This window comes from Triturus cristatus, chromosome 10, assembly GCF_964204655.1.
Source record: "Triturus cristatus chromosome 10, aTriCri1.1, whole genome shotgun sequence".
Classification (NCBI taxonomy): domain Eukaryota; kingdom Metazoa; phylum Chordata; class Amphibia; order Caudata; family Salamandridae; genus Triturus; species Triturus cristatus.
The window spans coordinates 1202217625-1202240312 of record NC_140593.1 but is presented as its reverse complement, the minus strand read 5'-3'; the positions used below and the strand labels follow the sequence as shown (position 1 = coordinate 1202240312).

Below are 22688 nucleotides of genomic sequence, written 5' to 3'. Positions count from 1 at the left end.
TGCTGACGGAGTCACAGGCGCCTGAGAGCTACGTCTCGGGGGCGCAGACGTGGAGACAGAGACCTTGCCTGTAGACACTTCCTCAAGGTGAAGTCTCTTCTTTTTCAGAAAAGGAGATGGCAAGTCCTGGACACTTCCACGCGTTGAGGAGACTCCTGTTTTGACAGAGGCTACACTTTCCACCTCAGAAAGTGGGTTGTCTGTGTCCTTTAGTTTTTGAAGCCATATCAAAAGGCGACCTTCTCTATCTTTCAAAGTTTTGTGAGAGAAAGTTCTGCAGATCTTACAATTAGCCACCTTGTGATCAGGATACAGACAATAAATACATTTCTCATGGGGATCCTCAGAGAAAAGTCTTGACTTTCCGCAAGATGAACAAGGACGGAAAAGAGATTTCTTACTTGCAGACATGATGAGAGATAAAAAACCTCAAACCAGAAGAAGAACTGAGCAGAGCTCAGGGAGACTCCCTTCACACGACGTGCGGTAGAAAATCTGAGGGCCTGAGCCTCTGAGGAGAAGGTTCTAGAGGGTGCTAGCGCCTGATTGGCTGGAGTTTGGACTATAAAGTGACAGTGATATGTTAGCAAAGTGATTCTTTTTCTCAATGCTTTCCTATGTCTCAATGCTATCCTATGGTATTTTTAACTTGATATGTTATTTGAACTATATATAGATGTTTATTTGGGTATGTATATACTCTTATGTGGTTAGGTATGTGTATACGTATATATACATAATACTTATTGCTTTTTATATATACCGTGGGACTCCCACTTCGACGACGGGGAATATTCAAGCATGTGAATCTATGAAAGACACCCCAAATACTGGAGAATCAAGGCCTGCCTCTAGGAAGAGCCTTTGCAAAGTGAATCCTGGATAATTTCTCCTTCACTCATCTCCTCGCAACACTTTTTTGAAGCACCCCTTTGTGCATACCTCCACTCCCAATACACTGACCGAGTATGCCACATGGCTGCCTTTTCTAAGTACACTGAAGATGTACTGAGGCAGACCATGTAGTATCCAGTAATGATGAACAACGTCTCTTTCTCAGTGAAGTTAAGATTCCACTTCAGTGGGGCTGGCTGCCTCCTGCAGGCTCTAGCCGATTGCATGCCAGTTCTCCACAACTGTTGCAGAGATGACTGCTTACGTGCGTACATCTAAACTACAGTCAGTGTTGTAAATTCTGTCGTGAATCCATCCCTCATGCATGGTGGTTAAGGTTCGAAAATATACAAATTGGTACATTTCTGTCAATGCCCAAGCCTGTGGAGATCTCAGAATGTCGATTTCTCTCTGTCACGCCTAGTATGTTAAGGAGATTTGCTGAAGTTTGCAAATAAAGAGGCTGGTGAGGAACCAGAGAAGTCTATTGGAATGGACTCTATTTGGGGGTTAGCAATATATGGTCATGTGCTTTAATTTTATCTATTTTCCTATTTTCAAAAGGAAATGTTATGTTGTTTGTTGGCTGCTATTGACAGTAATTGAATCTAAACTTTTTGTCATGATAAGTAGAGCATTTTACCTTTTCTTTTTTTCCCCAATGTGTAATCGTCTCGCTTGTTCTTCTGAGAGAGACATTAAATATCACCAGAATAGGAATAGTAGCAAGAGAAACTCTTTCGCAAGCCTTTTTTAGAGGCACATAACAAGCAATGTAGGAGATTGGAGACAGTGGGGATGCAAACCAAAGCTACTACACCATACTACTACACCATACTACCCCTGTATTCATTCATGCCCTGTCAGTCATCGTTGCCTCAGTTCTTTTTTACAGAGGTAGGATGCAGAGTCATAAAAAAGTTGCCAATTCGTGTGGGTAGGAGGAAGGTTTGCTTAGGACTTTAATGAAGATTCCTAGAATATGGCTTACAGGTAAGTAACTGTTCTTTCTCTTCAATGGATCTTCATTTATAATCATAAACAGATAAAATAATAGCAATCCCAGTCCTCTTAAGAAGAGGAAAGAACCAATGAGAATGTGCTCTACCCAAAGAGGTTCTTCAAGGAGGACTGACCCAACTAAGCATCAGCACTGAAATCTGATTCTAGACATTAATGTCGCAATGGATAGGCCTTCAAGCGGCGACTTTACATTTCTCTGAAATAGGAGTCATTAGTATTGCTGTTATAACTGCTTTGCCTCTTTTGGGGTGAACTTAATCACTGCCAGGAAGAATTTTGTTACCCATATGGCACCATAACAAACTATAAGAGACAATCCACCTGGAAAGGGACTGTTTAATTACGCCTAAACCCGTTTAAACTGGCCTATAGATGACAAATAGATTCAGCATAATCTTAAAACCAAGAACTCAAAAGGGGACTTTTAGACATAGAAGATGCATTCTGAATAAAAGTTGGTAATAAATAGGCCTGATTAATGGAAATATGACATTACCTTTGGAAGTAAACTTGGATCAGTACTCATAACCATTTCATTCCTATGGAACACAGAGCGGGTCATGGCAGCACAGCTGGTCTTGTGCTGGCCCTATGAAATGAGTTAATTAAACTATAAGGAATACAAATTCCCAAGTCAAAGATTTCAAAGACTGTTTATGTGTCAGTTTGAAAGGAGGACAGGTGTACTTACAGAGGACAATGTTAAGTGCCCAGATGAAAGGGCATTTTGACTGGTGGAAGACATTTCTTTTAAACTTTAGAATAACCTTGAGTACTAAACTCTGAAAAAAGAGGGTTGTGAAGGAGTGATAGCAATAGCTGCAAGATCTACCTTAATCCACAAGAACTGATGACCTGATTTTGCCAAATAGAGAATGTAAGAAAGTACTGCCTCTTCCTGACATTTGAAAACTAGAAAGATTTTCTTAATACATCAAATTCTGAATGTCTTTCACTTAAAGTTAGGATGTTTTGGTCAATGGGCGTGTTGCTTCTTTCAGAATGTTTATACAGTCTTGGTGAAGATTCAGATACCCATACTCTGTAAATACAGAAGCCAGGCAGCTTAAGGCAAAGATGGAAGGATGGAATGCAGGGCCTGGCCCAGAACTTGTGTAGGAGATCTGGTCTACAGGGCAGGCTCCAGTGTAGTCTCTCCGACCAATGTAGTACATCAGTGAACCTTCATAGCTATGAAGGTCATCCTGGCTTTGGGGTATGTTACTTTGATACTGACAGATAGAATCAGAGGTATCTGAATAAAGGCATATAGAAACTCCTTTGAATAGTCCATTAAAAGGGCATTCAACTTTGTTCTTGGTAGATAATACTTAGAGGCAAGGTCTAGGTGTTTTTACATTTCCTCCTTCTGCAAAGAGGTATATTTGTGAGGAAAGCTCCAATCGCAGATATTGTAAAGCACTTTATCGCTTAATACACCCTATGGTTTTCTTAGCATAATCGTCTGAGTAAGTCTGCCTTTGCATTCTGATCACATGAAAGATTGTCAACAGGCAGATTCTTGGCTCTGTACCTTTTCCACTGGGCTTTCAGACATGGATGAAGAAGACATTGAAAGGGTAAGTTAGGATTTGAGTTTTTTAAGCGGTCTCTTAATAGTTTCTTGAACATGTTTCATCTTTTTTGTTCTCCATCACTGTATCATTCATAGGTTCACAAAGTTGAATCACTTCCCACTTGTCAGGTTTGGAATCCTCTGTAGTCAATGTTAACATAACAATGTACACAAACACTTAAATAACATTGAAAAAAGTCACAGCCAACGTAGAGCCTGTCTACCTCAATCGAACTCTAGCTAGTAAGGTGGAGACACTGGGCTCAACTTCACTCCAACTGTCAGGTTTTCCAAGCTTTTCAAAAGTCAATAAATAACGAGCCCCATGAAAAGGGAAGAGGGCAGATCACGTGAAATCCAGGCAAAATACTAGGAGAACTGTAGTTACAGGAAAGTCACTTTTTTCTTTTTCTTCCACAATCGACCTTTGCTAGATTTCCATATTAGAAATAGGACTTAACAGCAGGATCAGAGAAAACAGAGATACAGTGTTAGAAACGGAGTTACTTGTTGACTGGAGTGTGAAACCTGGTCAAGCAGTAACCACAATCCTAGGCCTCACCAGGTTAGAAAAATAGATTTGAATATAATAAATAAAACAAGACCAAAACAACAAAAATTCAATCAGTAGAACCAGAGTTTTTTTTAAATAGACTGCAATATAGCGCCTTAAAACACATAGTACCAACTGCAGCGACCTGGTCATGCTGGACCAGGCCAAATTCAAAAGTTCAGTCTGACTGTGAAGTAGCGTGGGTCGCATAGTCCCAGATTAGTCCTGCGGAAGTATTCCTTTCTCAAGTTTTGTTCATACAGTCCCTTAGTTTAGGCGAGGGTCACTGGGAGCAAGGAGAGCGGCACAGGCGGTATTCAGCATGCTGCGAAGAGTAGGCCAGACGACACGGACAGGCGGGCTGGAGCTTCACGTTGGCGGTCCCCCATGGGCTGTTGATGCTGCTGTTCGATGAGCCAGGCTGGAAGTGGCTTGTGATTATTTTCAGATCGAGCAGTGCGGTTCTGGTGCGAACTGGCCAGTTTGCAGTCGCAAATAGCACAAAAGTTTGATTTCAAGAGCATGAGAGCCACACCAAGAGTCCAGGAGCAAAGAGGCACCACTTGGAATTAGGGAACTTGTTGAAGCCTCAGGCTCAGATCAGGAGGCCAGAAGACTAGCCCTTTGAGTCACTCTACGGTCATGGGTTCAAGATGAAGTTGCAGATCCAGTTCTTCCTCAGGCAAGAGGGCAGCACGTCAGTACAGCAGGAAGTCGTTCCTTTAAAGCAGCAGTCCAGCAGAGTGGCAGTCCTTCAGAAGCACAGCTGTCTGTCTTCCTGGCAGAGTTTCCACAGATCCAGAAGTGTCCTGAAGTGTTGGTGTCTGAGGTCCTGCTTACATACACAATAGTGCCAATGAAGTGGGGAGAAGTTTCTAGAGGCATGCCTTTGATGTGCACATATGCTCTACCTCTTCTCCCCTGACTCCATACTAACTACAGAGGGTATGCAACCCATTGTGTGGAGGCAGGGCGCATCCTATTCAAGTGTAAGTGAGGCTGTGCCCAGCTCCTCCCTCCCATCCTGCCAGTGATGGGCGGTTCAGTCACACCTAAGCTCCCATTGTGTGTGACTGTCTAGGAGGAATACACTAAGTCCAACTGTCACCCACACCCAGTCATGTGACCAGAGACAGTCTGCAGGCACCAAATGGCTAAGGCAAGAAAATGTCAACTTTCTAACAGTCGCATTTTCAGAATTGTAAATTTAAAAATCAGACTTCGCCATAAGTTAGGAATTTAAATTGGAATTCCAGAGACAACACACACATTTACTGGTAATCTCTTCCCATCTGGAAATTACACTTAATTAAAATATAATAAGGCAATTCCAATGGTATCCAATGGGAGAGATAGGCCTTGCAGTAGTGAAAAAATAATTGAAGAGTTTTTCACTACCAGGACATACAAAACTTTAAAGTACATCGTACTTTTTAAATACATTGCACCCTGCCATCTGGGCTGTCTAAGGCCTGCCCTAGGGGTGACATTTGCATTAAAAAGGAAGGTTTGGGCCTGGCAAAAGGTTTATTTTGCCAGGTCGAAATGGCAGTTTAAAACTGCATACACAAGCTCTGCAATGGCAGCCCTGAGACATGTTTAAAGGGTTACATAGGTGAGTGGCCCAATCAGTGCTACGGGCCTAATAGTAGCATTTAATTTACAGTGCCACATGTGGAACGACTTTTCTAGGGATTTACAAGTAAAGTAACCATGCCAATTGGGTATAAGCCAATTCTAACATTTTTAAGCAGGGAGCACAGGCACTTTAGCACTGGTTAGCAGTGGTAAAGTGCACAGAAACCTAAAGCCAAGAAAATGAATGCCACAAAAAGTAGGAGGAGGAAGGCAAAAGGTTTGGGGGTGAGCCTCCAAAAACAGCCAAGTCAAACAGACAGGAATTAGTATCACCTTAATAAACGAGATTTCAAAGAACCTTCCGTCCTTCTGTTGACTTAATTCAGGGCTACATGTTGAAGCAATAGCTTACCTAATGGAATGTATGCTGAAGTGATATAAGAAGCAATCCATCTAGAAATACCCTGCTTCAGTAAGGTTTTATCTCGGTTAGCCTGAACAAAGGCCAAAAGGATTTGGTCTGAATGACGAAATACAGTGGAGTTATTCAAATAGAAATGTAGATAACTTTTGACATAAAGAAAATGTAATCGCCTTTCAGCTACAAGAAATAGTTTTCGAAATAAGGCAGGTAAACAAATTAATTCATCCAAGTGGAATGTCGAATGAACTTTATATATGAATCTTGGGTTGCATTTGAGACTCACTTTGTCTCTGTAGATGTGTAAATATAGTCGTCTTAAGGAGAAAAGTTGAATTTCATTTACCCTTCTGACTGATGTGATTTCTCTGCACATGCACAGGAGAAATCTATTGTAGTAAAACCATTTATGGCTGCCAAAAATCCTTACATAAATTCCTGAAAAGTAAAAATGAAGTCTTTTTAGGCCCAAAATATAGTTTGAGTCAAATATGGTTTTGTGAAACAGGCTCAATATTTTTAGTGAAATGTGCACATTATGGAGAAAATTGAATACTGAAGGCCCGATTACAAGTTTGATGGTGCGGCGAAGAGACCGCCCTGCCATCGCACCGCCAATCCTGCTAGAGAACCGCACGCCATATAATTACTTTTTAAGTCATTGGCGGGCAATTTCTTTGGCGTTCCCCCATTGTGTTGCTAATAAAATAGGCACCGCAATGGGAACATCAAAGGAAGTTCCAGCACGCATGGACTGTGAAGGTTATGCCATGCTGGAACTGGAACACAAGGGGTTGGGGGGGTTGTGCCCCCATGTGCATCCACATGGAGTGAGGCACAAGGGGGCCCTGTATGGCCTTAAATACAAATGAGGGAGATGGGGTGCATGTGGGTCCAGCATACAGGCTCCAATAAACACAACATAACACCAAAGGAGTATGCAGTTCCTGTAGGGCGAGGAGGAGGCTAGGTTGGTCAATATCCCTATTCAGGAGTGGATGGTGGGTTTCTCCCAATTTGGGAAGGGGGGCCCTCACACACCCATTTGGGTGTCATGCTTCATCATAGGGCTTGCTCCTCGTCAGGCTGGCGCTGCAATGCCCGAAGGGCACCCTATGAGGGACTCTTTGTCGGATATCTTTTTCACAAGCCGTATAGGTGAAGTGCGTGTGAGGGGCCTTGTTGTGCAGATGTGAGGCGATGTGAGGAGAAATAAAACGAGGCGAGGTGGTGCTACAAAATGAATTTTAATCTGCGAGCCCACTTGTCTCGTTTAAAGCCAAATAAGGAAGTCACCGCTGCTTGTAATGGTGGGAGGTGTCTATGTGTGCGTAGTCAGGGTCGACACGTATCTCGCCTTATGTGTAAAGATAACTCTGCAATTCTTCAGGACCAACAGTGATGCACTATCTGCACGGGTGTTTGGTTATGGAAAGATAACTCTGCAATTCTTCAGGACCTACAGTTGTGCACTATCTACACGGGTGGTTGGTTATGCAAAAGATGACTCGGAAATTCTTCAGGACCTACAGAGATGCACTTTCTACATGGGTGGTTGGTTATGGAAAATGAACCAATCACTCAGTTGACCTAACAATGAGGTATCGTAATTATTCAAATCATAGAACCAACCCAATTTGGGTTCAAGTCACGCCTCATCAATTATTAGGCAGAGCAACGATCGTTAAAAAAGTTAACGTCATGAATTTTCCTGGAAAACAGGTGCTGGGAACCTACTCCTTCCTCTACCTCGTTGGGAGGAAGCCTTCCCGGCACCTGAGATGAGTGGGCTCGCAGATTAAAATCTATTTTGTAGCACCACCTCGCCTCATTTTATTTCTCCTCGCATCACCTCACATCTACACCACTAGGCCCCTCACACATGCTTCTTCTATACGGCTTGGGAAATAGATCTCTGACAAAGAGCCGGTCATAGGGTGCCCGTCAGGCATTGCAGCGCCGGCCTGACGAGGAGCAAGCCCTATGATGAAGCATGACACCCAAATGGGTGTGTGAGGGCCCTACTTCCCAAATTGGGAGGCACCCACACTCCACCCCTGAGTAGGGGTGTTGACCAACCTAGCCTCCTTCTCACTTCTCCCCACCCAACAGGAACTGCATACTCCTTCGGTGCTAGGCCCTGTATGGCCCCCTTTCTTTCCTCACCACCACTGTTTTCATGGAGGAAAGACCTCTATGAAAATCAGTAGCGGTGAGGAAAGTTGCAATATGCTTTGAAGCACAACAGCGGTTCCACCAAGCATATTGATGCCTCTTGACTGCCGTGCCACCGCCAAGGAAGGGTGGAATCGGCAGTCCGAGGGGGGCACAACCACCAAGGTTGTAATATGGCAGTCAGAAGACCACCACCGTCGCTCAACCACGAGTCAGACTAGTAATTAGGCCCAATGTGGCAATCAGGGCAAATTTATAATTTGGCTGAAAATGCTGCGGCTGCATACTTGCATAATTCTATAACTGCTCACCCGCAAGCAGAATGGGCATTAGGCTTTCCCTGCAAAGGTACAAAAGCCTTTTGGTAGCATACGAAAATCCATTAAACTACCCACAAAGGTATGATTTGATTTGTGGATGCCAGTCGACTCCACAGGTAACAAACAACTGTTTAGGCCTGAGATCTCTGGTTCGATTCTGATAAAGGGTGGCCAGCACCCTCCAGGTTATTACGAATACTGTTTCCAGTTCTGGACTTTTGTGTGACAGCCAAATACATTCTAGGTGTTGCGGTCTTGGTTTGCTTCTATTGAACTAATGTGCCTAACACACATTAAACCAATGATTTGTAGGTGAAATGTTCAGGACTGGAGACAGTACTTGTAATGAGCAGAAGTGAGGCGGCCATGCTATCTATTAGCTTCTCATTGCCTTCTCCACAGTATGGAGGGACGTTTCTACCAGAGAGGAAGCACACACAAATAAAGTTCAAAGGAAAATAATTTGATTTGTGAAAAAATCCAAAATAACATTGGGAAGAAAAGATGGATAAGTCCTTAAGGGAACTTTGTTAAGACAGAAAACAATATTAGCTTTCCTGTGTACAAAGACCTGGAGGCTCACTCACCCGTAACATTTGTCACGGTGTCAGACAGCAGGAAAACTGATGTTTCAGACACCTAGGAAGCTATTTTTCAAGACAAAGGGAGCTTTGCTTTGGTCATGGGTTCAAAAGCAAAGAAACATCAATTTCCAAAGGAGAATGTTGAACCCTCAGATATTATAACAGAGGAAATCTTTCGTCAGTCCTTCCATGAAATACTTAATCACAGCATGGAGAACAAGCATTTGCAATGCAATAGGTCTCGCATTTGCAAGACTTTAAGCTATTAGCATTGCAAATAACAGTGTCTTAATTGTTTTACAAACCAAAACATAAATAAAAGACATTGTCATTTACAATGCCAAAAGCTCAAACTCACATAAATGCGAGACCTATTGCATTGCAAATGCTTTTTTAGGTCTCGCCTGAGCCAGCGCTTTAGCGCTGATCTGGCGAGACTTATAGTAAGCGAGTTTTGGAAGTGCAAACAGTGGCTTTTCAGGCCTCCAAATACAGTGCATGTGCGCCATCCGGGCGCGCGCACCATTTGGAGGCCTGAAAGCATTCGTTTGCTTTCACTTTCGCGGGCCACACGGCCGCTTTGAAGTGTGATCGCGATCGCGATCACTTACATTTCGCGGGCGCTTTGATGTTCTCAGTGAGCCGCGCGGCCACTGCGAACATCAAAGCGCCCGCGAAATGTACACGCCATTTGCCACTCACAGATAACTCCGAAAATACTTCATGTAAATCAGTTTGGAATGTTCTCACTTCAGCCTCAGAACAACCTCATTTCCCCCCCTGTTTTTCATCTATCACTTTAATACTTCGGTCTCAATCCACTTTTTTTCTCATCACATTTCCTTTGTTTACCCTTTTCTCGTTTCTTTCTCAAATCCTGGTGCTTGCTCGCTCCTTTTACTGTTTCGCGCATTCTACTTTCTGACTGCACCTCCCCTGTCTCAAAATTCTCGTGTTTTTTAATCCCATCACCTCCCGCACGTGCTCTCTGTCTTCCCTTCAGTATGGTAGGTGTGTTTTTCTCTATCCACAGTTGCAGGCTCCGTTTATTTCTCTTTTACTTTCCGTTCCTCATAATGTCGCACCTCATTTCCCCCCCTGTTTTTCATCTATCACTTTAATACTTCGGTCTCAATCCACTTTTTTTCTCATCACATTGCCTTTGTTTACCCTTTTCTCGTTTCTTTCTCAAATCCTGGTGCTTGCTCGCTCCTTTTACTGTTTCGCGCATTCTACTTTCTGACTGCACCTCCCCCATCTTAAAATTCTCGTGTTTTTTAATCCCATCACCTCCCGCACGTGCTCTCTGTCTTCCCTTCAGTATGGTATGTGTGTTTTTCTCTATCCACTGTTGCAGGTTCCGTTTATTTCTCTTTTACTTTCCGTTCCTCATAATGTCGCACCTCATTTCCCCCCCTGTTTTTCATCTATCACTTTAAAACTTCTGTCTCAATTTCCTTTGTTTACCCTTTTCTCGTTTCTTTCTCAAATCCTGGTGCTTGCTCGCTCCTTTTACTGTTTCGCTCTTGCCTCCCATATCTTTCTTGTGTCCTATTCTATGCTTAATCATTTTACATCGCTCTCATTTTCCTTTTCTTATCTTTTGTCTCGTGTCTGCTCCATTCGCTCTCCTCTTCCTAGTACTGCTTCTTCACCTTCAGCTCCCTCGTCCCAGTGTTGTAAACTTATGCAGGAGCCGCTCCCAGCACTTACCATCTTTCACTCGCGTTCACACATGGAGTTTGTAGTACTTTTTCTGTGCGAAATGCGGTAGTAGTGCTGAAGAGAAGTAGCCACTGTGTAGTGCTCGGATCTGTGTTTCTTCGGTGCGTTTTTTTTTATGAATACATGTTGTGGGCTAATCAACACGCATGTGCAAAGCGCGGTTGAAAAATACTAAGCAAGCATAAGCTGTCGGGCGTTCACTAAATAGCAGGTATTAGGTATAGCATGCCAAGAAACGTCATGTCTGGCATTCTCTGCTTTGAAGTGTGATCGCGATCGCGATCACTTACATTTCGCGGGCGCTTTGATGTTCTCAGTGAGCCGCGCGGCCACTGCGAACATCAAAGCGCCCGCGAAATGTACACGCCATTTGCCACTCACAGATAACTCCGAAAATACTTCATGTAAATCAGTTTGGAATGTTCTCACTTCAGCCTCAGAACAACCTCATTTCCCCCCCTGTTGTTCATCTATCACTTTAATACTTCGGTCTCAATCCACTTTTTTTCTCATCACATTTCCTTTGTTTACCCTTTTCTCGTTTCTTTCTCAAATCCTGGTGCTTGCTCGCTCCTTTTACTGTTTCGCGCATTCTACTTTCTGACTGCACCTCCCCCGTCTCAAAATAATCGTGTTTTTTAATCCCATCACCTCGCGCACGTGCTCTCTGTCTTCCCTTCAGTATGGTATGTGTGTTTTTCTCTATCCACTGTTGCAGGTTCCGTTTATTTCTCTTTTACTTTCCGTTCCTCATAATGTCGCACCTCGTTTCCCCCCCTGTTTTTCATCTATCACTTTAATACTTCTGTCTCAATTTTCTTTGTTTACCCTTTTCTCGTTTCTTTCTCAAATCCTGGTGCTTGCTCGCTCCTTTTACTGTTTCGCTCTTGCCTCCCATATCTTTCTTGTGTCCTATTCTATGCTTAATCATTTTACATCGCTTTCATTTTCCTTTTCTTATCTTTTGTCTCGTGTCTGCTCCATTCTCTCTCCTCTTCCTAGTACTGCTTCTTCACCTTCAGCTCCCTCGTCCCAGTGTTGTAAACTTATGCAGGAGCCGCTCCCAGCACTTACCATCTTTCACTCGCGTTCACACATGGAGTTTGTAGTACTTTTTCTGTGCGGAAATGCGGTAGTAGTGCTGAAGAGAAGTAGCCACTGTGTAGTGCTCGGATCTGTGTTTCTTCGGTGCGTTTTTTTTTTTATGAATACATGATGTGGGCTAATCAACACGCATGTGCAAAGCGCGGTTGAAAAATACTAAGCAAGCATAAGCTGTCGGGCGTTCACTAAATAGCAGGTATTAGGTATAGCATGCCAAGAAACGTCATGTCTAGCATTCTCTGCAAACTATCACGTGATATTCAGTGTAATGCTGACGGAATGCTCCAAGCACGCCCTTAACCGCTGCAACAAGCTGTTCTGGCAACAGAGCACCCTAGGAAAGAAAACATACGTCTACGTATTGCCAATGCATTTGTGCTACACACTACATTTTGCAACATAGACGAAACGACACCTAACATAGCGCACAGACGATCTATGAACAGACCCCGCATACCGACAGGTTATGATACCTGGGCATCTGCACGGGAAAGAAAAGCAGAGATGATAGGCAATACATGTTGATATACATCAGGACAGAACCAAATTGGAACTGCACCAGGGGCGAAAAAAAGAAGCATAAAAAGTTGTGCCCGAGAAAAATGGTATAAGTGAGCTTGACTGTCGCCTGACAAAGGTCTGGAAACAGGCATATAACATTGCTTTCACCAAACAACAATGGCCTCAATGATACACGCTTTCTGCACCAGGAGAAACAAGCATTAGAGCTCCAATAGTTCTCGCTTTTTACTAATTTAAAGATATTGCCATTGCTATAAATATAGGTTATAAAACAAACACATAAAGTCAGGCCATTATCATTTAGAATGCCAATAGATACTATTACATTATTAATAGCAATGCAAACTGCTCACACTTCCCTAATGCGAGACCTATTGCATTGCAAATGCTTGTTTTCTTGGTTGCAATTCAATGAAAGCTTTCACGGACACGGTAAAAGTCGCAGCATGTGGTTCAGAAACTACAACATGTTGCTTTTAGCAGTTAATTGAGGGTGCGCAATAGATGGTGTGATAGATAAGATTACGAAATTAGCCTCTGAGACAGTAGAACAAGCATTTACAATGCAATGGTCTCGGCATTGTTAAAGTTAGAGCTATTGGCATTGCTCATGACATTATTTTTGTTAATGTTCTTGTTTTTAAAACATTTACAGAAACGGCATTGTTATTTACAATGTCAATAGCTTAATCTCTCTCAAATGCGAGACCTATTGCATTTGCACCCACACACAGAGCCACACACACAACGCCACCCACACACACAGAGCCACCCACACACACAGAGCCACCTACACAGAGCTATTCACATAGAGCAACCCACACACAAATAGTGCCACCCACACAGAGCCACCTACACACACACAGTTACCCACACACAGACAGAGCCACCCACGCATAGAGCCACCTACAAACATGGTAGGTAGGAATTAGAGTGCTGTACTAGGACGAATACAAAAGTTACACAATGACAGGCATTTAGTTATATAAAATTACAACGAAAAATAGCGCTTGTGCATCAAACTGCTTAATATTAAACTGAGTACATTCATTACGAGTTTGGAGGGACTCAGAGAGGGTAAAATCAAGTGGAGAAGATATTTCAATAGATGTCACAAGAAGGAGCTGATGGATGAAGGAACTGAGGAAGGAATGGGGGAAGAAAAGAATGGAATGGGATGTGGAGGTGAAGTCAGAGAGAAAGATACCAGGACTAGATCGGGGGTCTCTTTCAAAGGGTAGTTTCAGCTCCTTCTCAAAGGTGCATATCGGCGCACAGGACCAAATGCTAGGAGAGAGAGAGATTTCCAAATTCTGTCTGCACTCCTGAAAAGGACTGTGCCACAGTCCCCGTACTGCGAACTGATCTGAGCTCATAAAGTACATTTAGTTAAGAGTATGGGCATTGTTTGGGGAAAGAAGATGGAGGGGGAGTGTGGGGGGTAATCATGGCCTTGCAATTAATGCACATTTTTTTGGTCTCTTTGCGGAAGCAAACCACTACATGTGAAACTGCCTTAAGAGGGCTAGATATATTTTGGGAAGACCAGTCAGAGGAGAATTCCCATAGTAAGCATCTTGTAACCCAAGAGATTGGATGAGGATTTGGAGGGCCTGTTAAGGAACATATCAACGAAGCCTCCAAAGAAATCTTAGATAAAAGTGCAGATTTTTCGAAATCATTCCCTTGAAATTGCACATGGGGTCTTTTGTCCGGGATGAAACCCTGCCAATGTCTGCCTGTTTCTAATCCAGTTCGCCAGTGGATCCAGGCCAATATTGTACAGGCGAGGTCGAGCGGCGGGCTCGATGAGGAGAAACTCATTTTAAAGGATTGTGTTTCAAGTGGTGGCAGGTTGGACAGTCTTGTAATTTTTGCACAGGTTTAGGAAGAAGTTCAACTTTTCAGGCGAGGTTATGTCAAGACAGACGTGTGTATCACCAGCACACGGACCGATTATTTAAGACAGGCTCCGGCCATGTAGGATAATTCTGCATGCCGTGCAAAATATTCGGTCAAAAAAGCCACCACCGAGTAAGGATGAAATGCTGAGATGGCTCACACGGGATTCACAATTGTTTGCATGTCACAGAAAGATCTGTGTAGTGGTTTATGTGTCATTGCGAACAGTTCATTACCAGTCTCAAATTACTATAAAAAACACGTTTCCATAGTAAAGCCTGCATTTCACAAGTTTAAGAATTTAATCCCTCCCTGCCTTTGTAAGATACAAAGCTGTCAAGTGGCTTCGTGTTATTTCCGAGACATTCAGACAGCCCTGCTTCTTGTTTATTTATTTTTAACGTGCAGCACTTTACAAGTTAGGATTCTGTGCCCACAGTTGCAATGGCGCCACTTCAGAGTTGTAAGGATGGAATTAAATATGCTCAAAGATTTTTTTAGCAATTTGCAGGGTAAACATTTTGCAGCAAAAACAAGGTTGCCAGGAAGTTCTACGCCACTTCGGCAGGCTACTGTTTTTTTGGGTGTGGGATTTCCTTCTAAAAGTCGCCCGATTAGGGGTGGTGGAGCAATTGTTTCAACTGAAGCAAACAAGAGCTACCATCCCCGGAACGGAGTGATTTGAGAAATGAAAGCCCAGGGCTGAAATCACTGTGGGATAACTCGCCTCAGACTCTGCACGTGTACGAGCAAGACCCCTGTGAATGGACTCGGTCACCTGGGACCAGGCTGGTGCCTCTTAAAGGCCCGAGGGGCTGGGGCGGGATCTGTCGCAATGTCAGGTGCCGGCTGATGTACGATCGAGGCCACAGCCACCAACTCATGAATGTTGCCTCTTTCCAATGACGCCTTTTGCTGCAAGAATACTGAATACCCAATAATCGTAGTGGTCCGAGATGGGGGTTACACATCACACGTGACACTTGACGAGCTAGGAGGTCCTTTTAGTCTGCACTAGCACAAAATACCCCCCCACACACTCACCCCTGCGCAGAGACACGTTATCTTGGCCCACTGCTCCCGTTCCGTTATGCAGTGAGAGCAACATAGCAAATGGATTACAACTTACAAGCATCTCTCCCGCCACCTCCGAATGTCTCCCGACCACAGTATTCTTCCACTCCCTTCGCTTCCCACCTTACTGCCCCAACGCCCGGTGTCTGTCCACACCTTCTACCCTTCGCTATGTCTGAAACCACTCACCTTGCGGGCTCCTGGTAATGCAGCCTTTCTCCTGGAGTACCGCCGGATCCCTGAACCCCTCCTGGCCACCCCTCTCGCTGCTCCACTCGGGTCTCTGCTAGTTCGTAGCCTCTCGGCCCCTCAGAGTCTGTGCTCGCCGCTCTGGTGCCACCTCGACAACTTCCGGGAGAAACAGAAGCCGCACAGGAAGGTTCCTACTGGGGGGCGGAGAGGCAGGGGGAAGCCGGCGGGGGATGGCCGAATGTGGCGAGAGGCAGAGGGAAGACGCGGGTAGTACGGGGGCGTGTGAGGGACCAGGTTAGCAAACAAGCGAGTCCACGCTGGGCAAGAGAACGAGGCAGCGGCGGGGAGGAGGAGAGCCAGAGAGGAAGGTCCCAACTCGGAGATGGGGGCGGGAATACGCTGAGCAGAGAGGAAAACTTGCAAACAAGCGAGTCCACGCTGGGCAAGAGAACGAGGCTGCGGCGGGGAGGAGGAGACCCAGATAGGAAGGTCCCTACTCGGAGATGGGGGCGGGAATACGCTGAGCAGAGAGGAAAACTTGGAGGGTTCGGTTCTTACAGCAGACATGCCAACCCTCCCGATTCAGGCAGGAAACGCCATGGACACCACCGCCTTTCTCTGAGGTCAAGCAGAAATGCCTCGGAGAAACGCAGCAGCATTTTCCGATTCGGGGGCGTGTTTTTCTTTCTCTCCTCTTGCCATTGGCTGGAATGTTTACATTCCAGAGGAGAGAAAGAAAGTAAAAAACACGCCCCCGAATCCGAAAAAGACGGGGCTTGTTTGGAGAGACAAAGCTCTTCTTCAATGGCTGACCAGCATTTAAGAGGCCAGCCAATGGAGAAGAGGTAAAAAAAGGGGCGGGTTAAAGCCCCACTCCTAAAACATTAAATCTCGCGAGCGAGACTGCGCAAGCGCAGCCTTCGCTAGCCGAGACCTAAAAAGGGCTGGAGGGCATGTTTTCTGGCCCGACAGTTAATAGCCTTGCCGGACTGTGACTAGCACCGGTATAGAATGGAGGGAGGAGGGCCTGGACCAGGGGAGGAAGTGAGCGAGCGAGGGGAACGAAAATGTGTGTCTCAAGGCCCTACAAATTAACCTGTGATATAGTAAAACTAGTGTTTTTTCCTTCTCAAAACTCTTTAAAACAATTCAGAACATCCTGATGGCTTACAGGAATACCGTCCTCGGCGCCACGAATGGGGCGAGATTTGATTAGTGGAACACTGTTCTTCATGGTCGACAAAAGAAACAGATTTTGTGCCTTAAAATCATCCAAAATGCTGTGTCCCGCCTTCTTCTTGGGCTTAACAAACGTTGCCACATATCACACCAAGAACCTACATTGGTCAAATATCGACAAGAGATTTTCCGACCCGGTCAGCTTCACGCCCAAGCTCCATTCAGCAACGATTCAACACCATCTCCCCTTGTGTGCCACCCGGTCATCCACAACTTACCTCCTGTCCGTAACTATCTCACGTCGCCAGATTCTAGGGGGCGCTCTTTTAAACATCTTATTCCCAAGGCATGGATGGCACCAACAATTACCTTTCCTCAACTAAGTCGCCGTTTTCAAAGTACAGTCCCTCTTCACACTTTCAGCGCCAAGACGCCGCGGCATTTGAGCGCTTTATGAAAATTTATCTTATGTTATCTTATCTCAACCGACCGCTCTCTATTTCCAGGAAGCAATTAAAAGCTTACTTTTTATTGCCCTTGAAGCCCAGTTTAAAAAAAAACATTTTTCTCTTTCCTAGCGCATGGATGCTGTCTCTAGATAACTGCTGCGCTTTAGAAATAATCATTCATTCTTTCAACAAGATAAAGATGAGGATGAGGATGGAAGAGGACAAGGGAACTAGTGAGAGAACAGGATGGGAGTGGGGACGAGGTAGGTGGAGAGGGACTAAAATAGACGAGAAGGAGAGGGACTGAGAACTGAGGACTAGAGAGCAGGAGAAAAGGATTAAATTAATTTGAAGGGGCGAGAGAGTGGAAGAAGAGGGCGAAAGTGGGTGTTAGAGGGCAGCTCACAATGAGTGAATAAGAGACAGAAGGAGGGAGTGACAGTGGGAAGAGAGAGGGAGAGAAGACAGAGCGAGAGAGACAGGGAGAGAAAGATGGAGTGGGGAGAGAAAAGATAGAAGGAGAGAGTGAGAAGAGAGAGAAAGAGAGGGGCGAGCGAGACCTAAATACAGGAATCGGGGTTGTGACATCAGGTGATGTGAGGGTGCGTGACAAGAACAGCACACTGTGCCGTTGTCTAGCACATAACATCTGGAAGCACAGGAAAGTAAAGAGATTTGTTCTGTATGTCACATGTTTTTGTCAGTGTTTAAGCCATGATTGGAACCCACTTCCTAGGTCCCAGTATCAGCAGTGTACGCTGGTGCCTGCCTTGCTTCGTTTCTTCACCCCAATACATCTCTGTTTTCTAAATGTTGATGTTGCTTTTGCGTTTCTATACCCTGCAGTCTCAAAGTGCCTGGAAACGGGCTGATATGTTGGTGTTACACAAAACATCCGTCACTGTCACGGCGGGGCCGCAGACAGCGCGGGATGCCTTCATTTGGCCTTTTTCAGGGGGGAGGGGGGGGGGGGGGGGGAGGCGGAGCCCATCTGTACTGCGGATTTGGCAGAAAATGCAATAATATTTTCCATCGCCCCGGGAGGTCGGCCGCGCTGGGCCTCTTAGCGGCCTCTCCAGTGGCGCAGCATTTTCTTTGGTCTGCAGGAACGTTCTTTGAAAAAAGCAGGCGTGGTGGAAGATTAGTTTAATCACGTCTCCTTGGTGGCCAGCCGTTATGTACTTGGACGTAATCTTTTTTTCAAGCCGGGAATACATTTGCCAATTAGTACACACTTATTCACAAACAGCAAGGTTAAAAGTCCTTCAATAATCATTCTCTCTTCATCACTTGAAAGCGATCGCCTACAATAAGTGTTTTCCCTGGAAGGAGCACGTGTTCGGTGTCTGGTCCTAATACTTGCAAGATCATCTGTATAGCGCTTACTGACATGCTGCATCCAAGTGCTTCAAAACCCGTCCATGTGCGATAAAGAGATAAAGTCACTAAAAACAAGCACGCGAGTGGTGCGCGCGCGCCACGGCGAGCGATCTGTTTTCAATTATCGCGCCCGTGTCTGGGCACGATAATTGAAAACCGATGTGGACGGGCACAATAATTGAAAACAGATGTGGCCTGTACAGGTAACCAACGCCAATAGGCCGTGGGCTGAGCAAAGGCGGGACATGCACCCGCCTTTGCCCAATTGTGTGCTGTCTTTCTCAGAAAGACGCACGCAAAGCCCAATAGCCCTGTAACGAAAGCTGACCACACGCGCGAGCGTGTGATCAGCTTTCAGAAGTCCCTACATTAAGTCTTGCTGCGCGAGCAGTGCTACGCACTGCAACGCTAGGCGCAAGACCTAAAAAGGATTCCTTAGAAGGACTTTTTCTGTAAACAGTGATAACAGCCAAATGTACTTGTATGGTGGAAAACTGAAGGTCTAATTTTGTCAGATAAAGAGATAAAGAAGACAAGGTAGGACTGTCTCTTCTGTGCATGTTCTATGGCCCACCTGCCTCTGAAAACATCATCTCTTCCACTTGAATACATATGAAGATCCTGTGAAAAGTAATTTACACTCCAGCGAGCTGTTCAGGAGGTCACCTGGTAGGTTCAAGAGGCCATATTGCAGTCACTCAGTCACCGGGCAGTAATCTACAGAGTCTGATTTATCCTTGCGTTTCTCACCCTAGCACATCTGATTCTTATGCTGGGTGGAAGAAAGTTTAAGGAAAAAATGACATTTTCTGGGGTACTGAGAAGTGGAGACACAAACAGATGCAGAAGGAAAGAGGTTATATGCATTGCTAAGGCACGTATACTGAATGGGCATGCATCATGGGAGAGACAATAAGGGGGAGGAAGCAGGAAAAATAAATGTAGATGGACTGACATACCAGCACGACATTACCAATATTTTTTCTGATATTAGTCAATGGGGAAGAGATTCATACACCTCAAGACGTGATAGTGGTGAGCCTATGCGCACAACACCTGCATGTTTTAGACAAATACTCACTCTATATGAATTTTCCTAGTCCAATAATGCCAGACAAATGCAAAACAAACTGGAATCACAAGCTCAGCAGTACTCACAGAGGTCAAGCTCTTCCCTCAGCTTTTCGCACTGGGCGTTGTACCCAGACAGTTCTTCAGTTATCAGTTTCCTGGCTGGAGAATGACAATGCAAATCACATATCACAATAGGTACAGTGGACTCCCACAAACTCCAATCTTGATTCAGGAAACCACACTGGGCACATCAGCTATACTTTTATGATAATGTTAACTGCCTCAGTAGTCTTATTTTCCCCTGTCTTCGGTCTCTGGTGCGTGTTGCAGTGTACCCTGTCTGAATGTATGTCTTGGGAAAAACCAAAGGAAATGATGGACATTGCAAGCACTCACCCCCAGTCAACTTATCTGGGTTTAATCCATCATCGTTCTTTAGCCCACTCTGCCACCCCAGTTCAGACATGGCCATATGCAAATCAGTCTGACCCTGTGCCTCATGGGAACAGTCCAGCCCGAACTGCCAAGCCATGTCTTCCCTGGACCGGAAACAAGCTTCCTAGGACCGGTTTCTGGCATCTCAGCCGGACTGTGTTAAAGGACACTAAAGTGACCAGTATTTGATTGAACTTTCTGTTATGACTCTTGTAGCCGTATTATCAAACATGTAGGGATGGGGGGGGGGGGGGGGGGGGGGGATGATTACCTCATTGCTGTTGGGGTGCGATGAAGGGGGGGGGAGGGATCTGTATATTGCCACAATTTATATTACGAAGTGATGTCTATTATGCTGTATCGTGCAATATTTCAATAAAGGTTTTTGCAAACAAAAAAAACAAAAAAGTAGATAATGTTATAAGCTAGCCTTTTAGGTTATTTCTGTATTAGAATGTTCCTTCTTCTTTATTCTGAGCATGCAGTTGGAATTATGAAAGGGTGTTTCACACAGCTTATTAGTGGAGAGTTGTTGAACTGCTGACAAGACTAGCAGTGACTTCTTTGCTCAAACCTAGAGTAATAAACGACTCTGCCGCCTTATCTAGCTCAGTGTATGTTACTCGTAACACACATCCTGCCTTTTTCCTTTAAACTCGTGACAATATTAGTCTGTTGAAACAAACTGTTGATATCTGTGCCCAATATGTATACACAAATGTGTTATGAATTACAAAACGCTGTGAATCTTAAGCGACATATGTATTGATATGAAACATATTTGCCTAGATGTTCATGCCGCGTCTTTTCTTTTAGAATCTGATATCTAAATGTGATTGTGTTATTGCTTACCTGAAACCCACATGTGAGAAGTTGGCCTGATGTATGATGTCACTAGTTATAGTGTACACCTTATATCACTCCAAATACCCTTATGGTGATTGGTTGTAAAGTCAACCTTATAGACCAGCTATCCTAGTGGTAGCATGGACAAGAGCAGTCTTAGGCTAAACTCTGAATGGCATGTGAAGCCAGCTGTGATACCATATATAATCCCTTGAATACCAAATGAAAGGACACCACAACAGATATATATATAAAATAAAGTGTATTTATTCTAAGCAAACCCTCAGCACTCTTTATGAGTTTAGAGGTAAGTACAACACAGTCTTATTAATGCATACAGTAAGTCACACAGGTAAGTAATACAGTTAGGCCCTAGGGGCCACGCAAACCATATACTAAATAAGTGGTATAAGAACCACTGTCACGGAAATAGAATAGGCCTAGGCCTAGGGAATCGCTGGGGCTACACTAAACTAGCGTTAGTTAGGAAGTGGGAGGCCCACGGGATTCGGGTGCAGAGTGGAAACACTCACGCGTAATGCGTAAAAGTCAATAGTAATGTTACAGTTTAGAAATAGATGGATTTAGGACACTTCCGGAGTAGCTAGGAAGTTGAGACTTGAAAACTAGACACTAGGATAGTCACTATCCTGATGAGCACCGGAGTACCCAAGTTACCTAGCCCACTGGCTGCGGGTGCATAGGGGTGAAGATGCGTCGTTTTCGTCGTCGACTCCTATGGATGCCTGAAGAAAGATGCTGACAGGCAGTCAGGGGAGAGTGTCCGGTGGATCCCAAGGCTGGGATCAAGAAGAGAAGAAACCTGCAAGCAGAGGGGACAGAGTCAAGGTCACTAGCCAGTGACCACGTGGAACCAGGAAGGAACCAGGCGATGTCGTGAAGAGTTGCAGGTGAAGGTGAAGCTTGTCGCTGCAGCCAGGAGGACCAGGAAGCGTCGAGGACGACCAGGACCAGGAGGCGAGCTGTCCCACGAAGGCTCTTGCTGTCGGCGGCGTCGAAGTTGGACTAGGACTCACCAAGCCTTGGCAAGCGGAACCCACGAAGAACAAGGGACTTGCTTCTGGTGCAGACCAGGAAGGTCTGGGGTGCTTCTTCTTTGCAGAGAAGTGGGAGCCAGTCTGGAGGAGCCAAACCAGCGCAGAAGATTTCAGGGAGCGTCGTCACAAAGGCCACTAGCCAGCGGGCAAGCAACCGGACAGACGCGGCAAGCAGGAAAATGCTGAAGGGCCCCACGCAGGACTCGTGGAGTGTGGGGGGCTGGTCTTCGGTGCAGATGGTGCTTTGGGTTGGGGCTTCTCAATCCCCGGTGCACAACTTCGAGGGTACCTCAGAAGCTGCGCTGTAAGTTACTAGCCACTTTTCCCAGGTAGCCGGTCCCACGTCGCTCGTCGCCTCCACGGATCTCAGCTCTGCTGCAGATGTGGATGAGGGTCGGAGAAGTCTGGAAATCAAGGCTCTGGTCGGGCTCTGCAGTCGGTTCCTCGTAGAACGGTCGCAAAGCAAAGGGTAGTCTCTTGATGGTGCCTGTTTGCACAGGGTAGCCACTCCTTGGCTACAAGGGAGATTCTTCAGTCTTCTTCTTTCGTCGAATGTCGAAGGTCCAGAGTTTCTGTTCAGTTTTGCAGGTTCAGGATAATCTAAAGTCTTGAGGCCCAACTCCC

The 22688-nt window shown here is 45.1% G+C and overlaps 1 protein-coding gene across 1 annotated transcript in view; it reads right to left on the bottom strand.

The window, feature by feature from the left end:
• Window positions 1-22688, bottom strand: part of SYCE1 (synaptonemal complex central element protein 1) — a 335387-nt gene that overhangs the window by 234421 nt on the left and 78278 nt on the right. The window contains exon 4 of the mRNA XM_085631497.1: window positions 19810-19884. Within this exon, the coding sequence (XP_085487623.1) occupies window positions 19810-19884 (75 nt within the window). The remainder of the gene's footprint in view (window positions 1-19809; window positions 19885-22688) is intronic.